The sequence below is a fragment of the Heterocephalus glaber genome, unplaced genomic scaffold (genome assembly GCF_053883595.1).
Source record: "Heterocephalus glaber isolate CG9 unplaced genomic scaffold, H.glaber_assembly_v1.0 deba00000071, whole genome shotgun sequence".
Classification (NCBI taxonomy): domain Eukaryota; kingdom Metazoa; phylum Chordata; class Mammalia; order Rodentia; family Bathyergidae; genus Heterocephalus; species Heterocephalus glaber.
In genome coordinates, this window is record NW_028258137.1 from 12,952,892 (window position 1) to 12,964,953 (window position 12,062).

The following is a 12,062-nucleotide window of genomic DNA, read 5'->3' on the forward strand; positions in this document are numbered from 1 at the left end:
CCTTCCTCGGGAAGACTAGCTTGGCTCTTCAGGTGCCATCAAATTAACAGAAATCCAAATCTAGTTCAGAGCCACTGCCAGAGGCAACTATCTTAAGATCCAGTGGGGAGCACCCTGGGAAGGTGATTAGCAGGGGACACAGTGCTGCTCCTCAGGGACAGCCAGAATAAACCTCTCCTCCTTTAAGGTGCAGGAGTCAGGCATTGTATCTCAGTGATGGGAAAGCTGACTAATACATTCCCCATTTTAGAACTTCCTCTTGACCAGTCTAAGGGCTCTCTAGCTACATATATCATTCTTCCATGGATAAGTCCCACATATGTTTGCATTTAAAAATCAGTGCACAGGGAGTGAGCAGCCTTCCAGATGAGGAACAGACTGCTGCAAAAGAATTTCAGAGGATGGTGATGTAGAACATTTTGCTTTCCTATGCTACTTCATAGTGCAGCCTTTATTTACAAGCTGCTCCATGTCCTCCCTCCAATGACCACATTTTGGCATGGCTCCCACTCTGTGGCACTATGTGATCCCAATTTTTCCCAAAGTTTTTTGGCTGCCCTTCTTCCCCACTCAGGGGTTGGTGTACTGGAGGGGTCCATTCTTTTTTATTAAAATATAATTTTATTGGTACATTTCAATTTTAATATAATGACATTCATCATTGGAAATCTGCACTTTACGTAATCTCTCTTGGGTTTTATTTTCCCCCCTTCCCCTGTCCTCCCTTCAACCCCTCCATCCCTCCCTATTTACAAAGACTTTGTTTCCATTTTTTCTTTTTCTCATATTCATTCCATTCCCTTTTTTCCTTTCCCCTCCCCCTTCCCCTTCCCCTTTGCCCCTTTTCTTCTTATTTCACATTATCTATTATATCTTTTAGTTCTTATTTACACTTTCAGTTTCTCACACTAGAGAAACTATTCAGTATTTACACATGTGTGTCCTAGTTATTTCACTTAAGAGTATCGCCTCAATGTGCATCCATTTAGCTATAAATGTCTCTAATTTCTCATTTTTTATGGTTGAGTAGTACTCCATTTTATAAAAGAACACATTTTCTTTATCCAGTCTCCAGTTGATGGGCATTTGGGCTGCTTCTGAGTTTTAGCTATTACAAATTGTGCTGCTATAAACATGGGTGCACATATATTGCTGTGGTATGATTCTTTTAATTCTTTGGGGAAGATATCCAGCAGGAGAATAGCTGGGTCAAATGGGACTTCCAGTCCTAGTTCTCTGAGGTATCTCCATACTGATTTCCACAGTGCTTGCACCAGTCTACACTCCCACCAGCAGTGGAGCAGGGTTCCTTTTTTCCCATAGCGCCACCAGCATTTGTTATTCGTTGATTTCATAATAGCAGCCATTCTTTCTGGAGCTAGGTAGAATCTCAGCATTGTCTTAATTTGCATCTCTCAAATGACCAGTGATATTGAACATTTTTTCATATGTTTATTTGCTATTTCTACTTCTTTGTCTGAGAAATGTCTGTTTATTTCAGATGCCCATTTTTGGATTGGGTCTTTAAATTTGGGAGGTCTGATTTTTTAAAAGTTCTTTATAGATTCGAGATAGTGGACCTTTGTCTTAGGAACAGCAGGTGAAGACTTTTTTCTCACATTGTGGATTATCTCTTCACACTGCTGGTGGTTTCTCTTGAAGTGCAGAAGCTTTTTAATAAGAAGAGATCCCACTTGATTGTGCTAGTTCATGGGCAACTGAGGTTTTGTTCATAAAATCTTTTCCTACACCGCTGTCTTCAAGAGTCCTACCTAACCTCTGTTCCAGCCGAGTAAACGTTTCCACTTTAATATTTAGATCTTTAATCCATTTTGATTTTAGTTTAGTGGATGGTGAGAGATATAGGTCTAGTTTTAATCTTTGGCCAATTTTTCCAGTGCTATTTATTAAAGAGGCTATCTTTCCTCCAGTGAGGGTGTTTGGCTCCTTTATCGAAGATGAGATGGCTGAGTGTGTCTGGAGTTGTTTCTGCATCTTCTAATCTGTTCCACTGGTCCTCAGGTCTGTTTCTTTGCCAGTACCATGCTGTTTTTATCACAGTAGCTTTGTAGTATAGTTTCAAGTTAGGGATTGTGATACCCCTTGCCATGTCTCTGTTACCTAGAATTGCTTTTGCTATTCTAGGTCTCTTCTTGTTCCAAATGAATTTTTGGATTGTTTTTCAAGGTTCGTGAAATATGCTGCTGGGATTTCAATTGGGATTGCATTGAATCTATATAACAGTTTTGGAAGTATGGCCATTTTCACTATGTTGATCCTTCCTACCCAGGAGCAGGGAATGTCTTTCCATTTTCTGATATCATCTCCAATCTCTCTTTTCAGAGTGCTATAGTTTTCAGAGAAGAAGTCTTTGATTTCTTTTGTTAGGTTGATTCCTAGGTATTTCAGTTTTTTGGATGCTATTTTGAAAGGAATTGTTTGCCCTATTTCTGTCTCAGTCAGTCTGTTATTTGTGTAGAGGAAAGTTATTGATTTTTGTGTGTTGACCTTGTATCCAGCTACACTACTGAATTTGGTTATTAAATCTGGAAGACTTTTGGTAGAGCTCTTGGGGTCTTGTATATAGAGTATCATGTCATCTGCAAATAATGACAATTTGACTTCTTCATTTCCTATCTTTATTCCTTTTATTTCTTTCTCTTGTCTAATTGCCGAGGCTCATGTTTCCAGAACTATATTGAACAAGAGTGGTGATAGTGGACATCCTTGTCTTGTTCCTGATTTTAGTGTGAAGGATTTCAGTTTTTGACCATTTAGTATGATATTGGCTGTTGGTTTTTCATAGAAAGCTTTGATCAGATTGAGGTAGAGACCATCTATTCCAATTTTGTGTAGGGTTGTTATCATAAATGCATATTGGATTTTGTCAAATGCTTTTTCTGCATCTCTTGAGATGATCATATGGTTTTTGTCCTTGGCTCTATTGATATAGTGTAGTACATTGATTGATTTGCGTATGTTGAACCATCCCTGAATCCCTGGGATGAATCCCACTTGATCAGGGTGTATGATCTTCTTGATGACCTTCTGCATTCTGTTTGCCAGTATCTTATTAAGGATTTTTGCATCTATGTTCATTAGTGAGATTGGCCTATAGTTCTCTTTTTTGGTTGGGTCTTTCTCCGTTTTGGGGATCAAGGTGATGCTTGCTTCCAGGAATGAATTCAGGAGTACTGCTTCTCTTTCAATTTCATTGAAGAGTTTAAACAGTAGTGGCAGTAGTTCCTCTCTAAGTGTCTTGTAGAATTCAGCAGTGAAGCCATCAGGACCTGGGCTTTTCTTAGTTGGTTAGTTTTGAATTATGTTTTCAATTTCATCGATTGATGTTGGATAGTTTAGAATTTTTAGGTCTTCTTGGTTCAACTTTGGTAATTCATATGTATCTAGGAATTGGTGTATAGGTTCTGGAAGTAGGTATTGATGATCCTCTGGATTTCTGCTGGGTCTGTTGTAATTTCATCCTTTTCATTCCTAGTTGCATGGATTTGGGTCTTTTCTTTCTTTTTTCTGATAAGGTTGGCTAAGGGTTTGTCAATTTTGTTTATTCTTTTGAAGAACCAACTCTTGGCTTCATTGATTTTTTGTATCATTCTCTTAGTCTCCATTGAATTGATTTCTGCTCTGATCTTTATAATTTCCTCCCTTGTATGAGCTTTGGGTTTGTCTTGCTCTTCTTTTTCTAGAAGCTTGAGGTTCAGCATCAGGTTGTTTAATTGGGCTCACTCCTTTTTTCCAATATAAGTGTTCACTGCTATGAATTTCCCTCATAAGACTGCTTTCATTGTGTCCTATAGATTCTGATATTTTGTATTGTCATTGTCATTTAATTGAAGGCCCTGTCTGTTTCTTCTTTAATTTCCTCTGTGACCCATTGATTATTCAGTCGTGTGTTGTTCACTTTCCATGTGTTTATGAAATTTTTGCGGTTTCTTTTGCTATTGATCTTCAATTTCATGGCATTATGGTCTGTAATATACAGGGGATCACTTCAATTCCTTTGCACTTACTTATGTAGCGCTCCATTCTTGATGCAGTCTCACTTGTCTATTTTAAGAGAGCTCCGTTCTAAATTTATCCTCTTCCTTGTTCACTCCATACACATCCTAGGAAATCTCACCATTTCCTGTGATTACAGTGAGCATCAGGGATTCTCAAATCACTTTCTCCACCCTACCTCTTTTCCCCAGGTCCCTAAGAATGTCTCTAACACCCTACTGGCTGATGCACAGAAATCTCACATTCAGCAACAGACTGTTTGAACTCATTTCCCTTCTTCCCCGTTCCATAAAATCGTGCTTCTTTTGCGTTTCCTATCTCCTCACCTTGTCATCTGAGTGTGAGATCTGGAGGTCACCCCTGCCTCACACCATATCCTAACCTCTGACCATTCCACCTCTGGAGTGGTTCCAGAGCCCATCCAATTGTCCCTACCCCCACTGCCATCACCATTATTTCTACCACCTCCATCTCTTTCCTAGAGTTATTTCATCAGCTTTGAAAAAAACCTGACTCTCATTCCCTCAAGCCCCATCCCCTCAAAACTCCATAAAGCAGCTAAAGGGATCTTTTAAAGATGCAAATGTGATCACGCCACCCTTCTGGGTGTAACATTCAGTGGGTTCCTGTTGCCCTCTGGAAAAACTCTGAAAGCCTTACTAGGTTCTCCAGTGGCTTCTCACCTTTTAAGGCTCACCTGAGCTCCCTTACATCCCCTCTTCTTTGTCTTAGCTACGTCTTTCTCCTTTCCTTCTCGTGTCCTTCTTGCCCCTGACTTTGGCACACACCACCCTTCCCTTCACACATTCCATGCAGAGGGAAGCTACTCTTACCTCAGAAGATTCATCCTCAGGCATTTCCTCAGTTACCATCTCGGAGTGACTGTGAGTTTCATTTTTGTTGTACTCTTTTTCTGCATCTTTTCTGGCCTGGTGCAAGAAGGTTTTATATTTTTCATTGCCTGTGGTGGTTGGAAGGAGAAGAGAATCAGGATGTTTGAAGAACTATGACTTATGCCCCAAATGCAGACTCTCAGCTCAGGGTAAAGTGAGAAGGAAAGTGAACTTTTTGATGCTTTACCTGCCATGTTTTCTACCACTACTTAGAGAGGACATTTGTATGAGACCTCACTGAGCTTCACGCGATTGAACTTGAGTGAACCAGCTGACTCTCAAAGACTTGAAGGGAGTTAACAGTCACTTGGGACTCTTTCAGCTTCAGCACTGAAACCTCTACACCCTGGGAATCTCCTCATCCCAATGTTGGTCAAATTGGGGCACCTGGTCACTCTTTAAGTCAGTTTTCAAGTTTTTAAAGTTCCAGTTAGCAAGAGAATATATTTGGGTCATGTTGCTTTAACTAAATCTAAATAAGCCAGGAAGGCAATTGGTGGAGAGATTTCAGATACTCAAATTCACATTAAGCTGGAGCAGATTCAAATGCTTTGGGGGAAAGGTAGGTGAAGTGATTACAATGTCTACTGTAAAACAGCTGAGACTATGGCAGACTGTAGCAGTAAGACAAACTAATGACATTCGAGTTTAAATTATTTTAAAGCCCTTATTGGTCAAGCTATGTCTACTGCCTTAATCAGACTAGTTGAGCACCTAGTTTTCAAAGTATGTGGCAAAAGATTTCCTTTTGACAATTATAGTCGGTTCTTTGTATCTGTAGCTTTGGTGTCTGCAGACTTAAACAACCATGGTTCAAAAATATTTAGAAAAATTGTATCTGTCGTGAATATGTACAGACTTTTTTCTTGTCATTATCACCTAAACAATAAAGTACCATAACATACACTACAGTAGCACCACAACTACAGCACTTCCACTGTTTTAGGTATTGTACAAAATCTAGATATGATTTAAAGTACACAAGAGGACATGCATAGGTTATATGCAAATATGATGCCATTTTATATAAGGAATTCGAGCATCCATGGATTTTGGCATTAAGGGAGGTCCTAGAGCCAATTCCCTTTGGATCCTGAGGGATGATAGTTATCCTTCTCTGGCTATAACTCTAGTTACCAGAGTGCAACATGATCTTGGCTTTATTAACATATATATTTATGTCTTCAGGGAGCAAACATGTAGAATTTAACAAGTGATCATGAACAGATACATTAGTGACTTGAAGGAACGGGGCAGGTGGAAGGCTGGCGAATGAGGGCCTAGCCAAAGCTTTGTAGGGAAAGTGGATTCTGAGAAGCTCCAAGAAGGGTGTTTGGAGATGATGAAAGGTTTTTCTTGACCCTTGGTCCTGTGTCCCATGTCAGGAAGCAAAAGCCAGAGAGTCTACAGCTGAGTTTGGGGATCTGTCAAGGCAGAAATATCAGCATGGTACAGAAGTTTGGCTCCGGAGGCCACACATGACTAGAAAAACCTTCACTAGGTATGTGGCAGACAACTAATAATGTCTCATTTGAACATCAAAGCATGTGACCCCAAATAAGTGGTTTGTGGGTGCCTTTTTGTGCAGTAATATTTTGAGAATTTGACACCTGGCAGTACATCAGCTCTCACCTCAGTAGAGAAGATAATTGTGAGTGTGGCATTAGGAAAGGGGACTCAAGGAGAACAGTGGCTGAAAGGAACATCCATGGGACTGAAAGGCTTTTGGAGGTGAAGTTTTCTAATGCTGCTATACGTAATTCAGTGATGGTGAAATTGGCCAGGGATCTTAGTTTGGGACTACCATAGGTTACCACAGCTTATCTTATTACACTCAGTCAAATTCAACTTTTGCCCTGCCCCCCTTCTTTTCTAGCAATTGAGCAGTAACACAGAAGGGAACTAGAGGGCATTGCTAGGTAAATAAATACATCTTCAAAGAAGCAAAGCCAAAATGTACTTAGACCCCAGTGGGGAAAGACTAAGGGCAGTGGTACCTTGGAGGTTCCTGGGAAGATCCAGGCTGATCCGGGGAAAGATTCCCTCTCCACTCAGAGTGATATTTTCTGGGTCCAGGTGGGCAATCTGTATTTGGAAGCGCCTTTGAAAGATCTCAGGTATTCCAGGTAAATAGTAAACCTTCAACACTTGCTTCCTATATGAACTGATAAAACCCTATGCGGTAGAAAGATCAGAGAGAACATGGGATTCATAAATAGACTTCTGCTTCTGGTAATGTGATGGATTAGATAACCCCAGAGGCCAATTGTCCTGGTTATTCTCTACTTGCACACCTCCCCCAGGGTCTATTCCTACGACACTGTAAGGAACTGACAAGAAAGCAATAGCAAGATAGGGAATATATATGAACAGATATCTCATAAAGGAGGAAACATGAGGAGCAAATAAAAACAGGAAAATATGCTCATCTTCATAATTCATCAGGAAACTCAAGTGAAGATCATAGTAAGGATTTTTAAAACTATAACATTGGTAAAATGTATTCCGTTTTGGTGAGAATATGCATCACAGGAAACTCTGATACAACTCTGGTGGGAATATTAATTGAAATAAGCACAGGGAAGAACATTTTAGCATTATTTTATAAAGTTGGACACACACATAGCCCATGAACCAGCAATTCTACTCCTAGGAGAAATCCTAGGAAAACTTTTGCCTGTGGTCCAGGAGACACAGAGGAGGAAATTCACAGAAGGATTGTTCCTACTAGCAAACTGTTGGTGAGGGGGTGGAGGGACCAAGTGTGCTTTGATAAGAAAGGGGAAATTTGCTTTCAATATAGTTAGCAAAGGAATATTACTCAGTAGTGAAAATAGATGAATAGAGCTACTGGGGGTGAGTATTAGAAACACAATGTTGGGTGAAAAAAATCAATTTGCATCAGATTACATTTAATCATGCCTTTAAAAAAATAAAGCTCAAGATAAAGCAAAATCTTATAGAATAATGTCTCTATGAGGGCAAATACATTTTAAAAATTTGTTTACCAATTTCTAGCACTAGAAAAATGATAGAGAAAACTACTAGGTGCGGCCCGGGGATTTAGCTCAGTGCTTCCGGTGCCTGCCTCACAAGCGCAAGGTACCGAGTTCGATCCCCGGCACAAAAAAAAAGAAAACTACTAGGTGCTTAAAAAATTTGGATAATCAATACAGTCAATCACTTTGAGAATACATACGTAGATAATAACCTTTTTTTTTTTTTTTGTACTGGGGATTGAACTCGGGACCTTGCACTTGCGAGGGAGGCAGCAGAACCACTGAGCTAAATCTCCGGTCGGTAATAAAACTATTTTAAGAAGAGAATGATAAAAACAAAATTCAGATTAGTGGTTACTGGTTACAAGGAAGCAGGGGCATGAGATAGGAAATGAGCCCAGGAAGATTTCAATTTAGTGGATTATATGCATACCAACACATAAGTAGATGCAAATATACTGGTAATCTTCTAGATTTAAAGATGCTAGTAGGTTCATAGATATTGTGCTTTATATGTCAAACATGTTACATAGATTACTTTTTGTGTACATAAAATATTATACAGTAAAACTTTTAAAATGAAGAATAAGGTCTAGGTCAGCAATCAGAAAATAAAAAGGTAGGAGAATTGCATGATTATAAATGACCAAATCTGACCGGAATTCTGAACTAGGGTAAATAATACGAGACCAAGTTCCAGTTACATGACAGTGTTTCAAAAGTCATTTTTGATAGGAATCTTTAAATTTTTGAATATATTTTTTGATGTCATAACATGCATGAGACTGAAGAAAAACGAGAGAATGAAGATGAGAGAAACATTAATGAAGTTCTGCATAAATGATGGTAATGATAACATGTTGGTATATACCTGCCTACATTTCATTTAGACCCACATGCATCTGCGCAGACACACATACACACAAGCTGGGGGCCCAGCAATCCTAGGAGGGTAAATAAAATTACCCTGGCTGTGCCAGATGCCATTGCTGTGCTTGCTGTGAGAGGGAGTGTTTTCCTCTGTCTCTGCTCCCTGTTGTGGGGATGTTGTCTGCGATCTCTATTTCACTGCCCACAGCTGACCCATGGCACCAAATTGCACAAGACAATCAGTCACACCAAACATTTTAGGAAATTGTACACGTGCTATGGAGTGTGTGCATGTGCATGAGTGTGCACACATGGGTGTGTATGGGGCCACACTGGGGAATCAAATGGCAAAATGCACTCTGTTTCGCGGTCTCTGGGATTCACACCCACTCGCACCTTCTCTCTTCTCCTCGCCCCTCCTTGGGCAATCCGCGGCTCTGAGTGGTGTATTTTCCCAGCAAAACCAGTTCCCCCTTGGAATTCTGGGGGGGAGGGGAGATTTTCTCTATTCTATTACACATTCAAACATGCTGTATACTGTTGAGTCATGTTAATATGTGTTTTCATTCATAAGAATTTTGACTTCATAACAGGAAAGTTGGCTTACAGAAAAAGAAAAACATACAGAGGGGGAAAATCTCATTTGGACTTAAAAAGGCTGGTTCCAAAGCAGTCACAAAGGTTAGCAGAGCAGACACAGGGCCTCCATTCTTAGAAAGCCCAGCTGGCACCTGGGGGCCGAGAGGCTGGGAGGGTTCTCACTACTCACCAGTCAGCCAGCCTGCTGTGCCCAAACTGGGCACACAATATGATTTACACTGAGCATCCTCTCTCTTTCTGGGTGTCTGAAATTTTGGGATGTGCAACCAATATAATGAAAATGGCCATACTTCCAAAACCACTATATAGATTTACTATTTAGATTTATATAGGTTGAAATTCCAACAATGTACTTCACAGAACTAGAGAAAACAATCCAAAAATTCATTGGGAACCAGAAGAGATCTAGAATAGCAAAAGCAATTCTAAGCAACAGAGACATGGCTGGGGGTATGGCAATCCCCAACTTGAAACTATGCTACAAAGCTACTGTGATAAAAACAGCATGGTACTGGCAAAGAAACAGACCAGAGGATCGGTGGAATAGATTAGAAGATGCAGAAACAACTCCAGACATACTCAGCCACCTCATCTTTGACAAAGGAGCCAACCACCCTCATTGGAGGAAAGATAGCCTATTTAATAAATGGGGTTGGAAAAACTGGATTTCAACCTGCCAAAGATTAAAACTAGACCCATATATATCACCATGCACTAAACTAAGATTGAAGTGGATTAAAGATCTAAATATTAAGACAGAAACACTAAACCTGCTGGAAGATAAGTTAGGTAGAACTCTTGAAGACACTGGCATAGGAAAAGACTTTATGAACAAAACCTCAGTAGCCCGGGAACTAGCACAAAGAATCAACAACTGGGATCTCATCTTATTAAAAAGCTTCTGCACTGCAAGAGAAACTACCAACAGAGCTAACAGACAACCTACAATGTGGGAAAAAATTTTTAGCAGCTGTACCTCAGACAAAGGACTACTATCTAGAATATATAAAGAACTGAAAAAAATTGGATCCCCCAAATTCAAAGACCCAATTCAAAAATGGGCATCTGAAATGAACAGACATTTCTCAGACAAAGAAGTAAAAGTAGCAAATAAATATATGAAAAAATGTTCAACATCACTGGTCATTCGAGAGATGCAGGTGAAAACAACACTGAGATTCCATCTCAACCCAGAAAGAATGGCAGCTATCAAGAAATCAACCAATAACAAATGCTGGCGGGGGTGTGGAGAGAAAGGAACCCTTCTCCATTGTTGGTGGGAGTGCAGACTGGTGCAACCACTGTGGAAATCAGTATGGAGATACCTCAAAGAACTAGGAGTAGAGGTCCCATTTGACCCAGCTATTCCTCTGCTGGGTATCTTCCCAAAAGAATTAAAAGAATCATACCACAGTGATATATGTGCACCCATGTTTATAGCAGCACAGTTTGTAATAGCTAAAGCTTGGAAACAGCCCAAGTGCCCATCAACTGGAAACTGGATAATGAAGATGTGGTTTTTTAGTAAAATGGAGTACTACTCAGCTATAAAGAATGAGAAACTAGAGTCATTTATAGCTAAATGGATGCGTATTGAGGCAATACTCATAAGTGAAATAAATAGGACACCATGTATAAATACTGGATAGTTTCTCTAGTGTGAGAAACTGAAAGTGTAAATAACAGTTAAAATGATAATTGCAAATAGGAAGAAAAGGTCTGAAAGGGTAGGGGTGGTGGTGGGGGAAGTGGAAAGGAAAGAAGGGAAAGGAAAAAAATATGAGAAAAGAAAAGAAAATGGAATCAAAGTCTATGTAAATAGGGAAGGGTGGAGGGGTGAAGGGTGCACAGGTAATGGGGAAAAAAATAAGAGCCAAGATATATCATGTAGAGGTACAAGCACCCAATGATAAATGTAAGCATATTGTATACCTAAAATGTACCAATAAAAGAATTTAAGAAAAAAAAAAGGATTTAAAAGAATAGCTAAGACAAATTGGAAAAAGAAGAAGAAGGAGCAGACCTCACAGTTATTAAGATGTATTTTAAAGCCACAGCCAATAAAATAATATAATATTAATGTCGGGCCAGCCAAGCAGGTCAAAGAGGACTAGGGAGACTAACAATAAACCTAATATATGTGATAATTTAGGGGAAGAACAGACTTTATCATCAAAGATGACAGCATTCATTATCTTTGGATTATAGTATGAATAAGTACACATTTATTCTTTGTTTTAATTTTCCAGTTTCTCTGTAATAATTATATGCTATTTTCATGATGAGAAAATTTCACCCGAAGTTCCTGAACACCGGTGTGTCAACGTGATAGGGACAAGGGACCAGCTGCACATTTGCTTTTGAAACACAAACACTGCGGTCTATTGCTCTTTTCGCATCTGCTAATAAAAATTGCTTTTATGGGTGTAGTTAGTGGAGAGGAAGCCTTTGGGATTTACAAGGGAAGTATGAAAATATCAGTGGAAATAAAATTAATTTTATTATCATGCAAAAAAAATCCATAGGTTGCATCTGTCTAGTTTACTGCTGTCTCCCTGGTACTTAGAAACTGGCTAATGTAGGACTTAATTAATTCTTGTTTAATAAGTAAGTGGCCTGGATGTATTTATTTTTCTTCCTCCTGAGTTCTTTGTCTTCATAATAACTTTTAAAAAGTTACTCC

General features: G+C 39.4%; 1 protein-coding gene across 8 annotated transcripts in view; it reads right to left on the bottom strand.

Moving 5' to 3' along the window:
* Positions 1 to 12,062, bottom strand: part of Hydin (HYDIN axonemal central pair apparatus protein) — a 410,895-nt gene that overhangs the window by 121,119 nt on the left and 277,714 nt on the right. For all 8 annotated transcript variants that reach the window (XR_015448741.1, XR_015448747.1, XM_087204682.1 and 5 more), the window contains 2 exons: positions 6,908 to 7,085; positions 4,851 to 4,978 (listed from right to left, as the gene is read on the bottom strand). Coding sequence is in view for 6 of the 8 variants with exons in the window: in XM_087204682.1 (XP_087060808.1) it covers positions 4,851 to 4,978; positions 6,908 to 7,085 (306 nt within the window). In the remaining 2 variants the exon portion in view is untranslated. The remainder of the gene's footprint in view (positions 1 to 4,850; positions 4,979 to 6,907; positions 7,086 to 12,062) is intronic.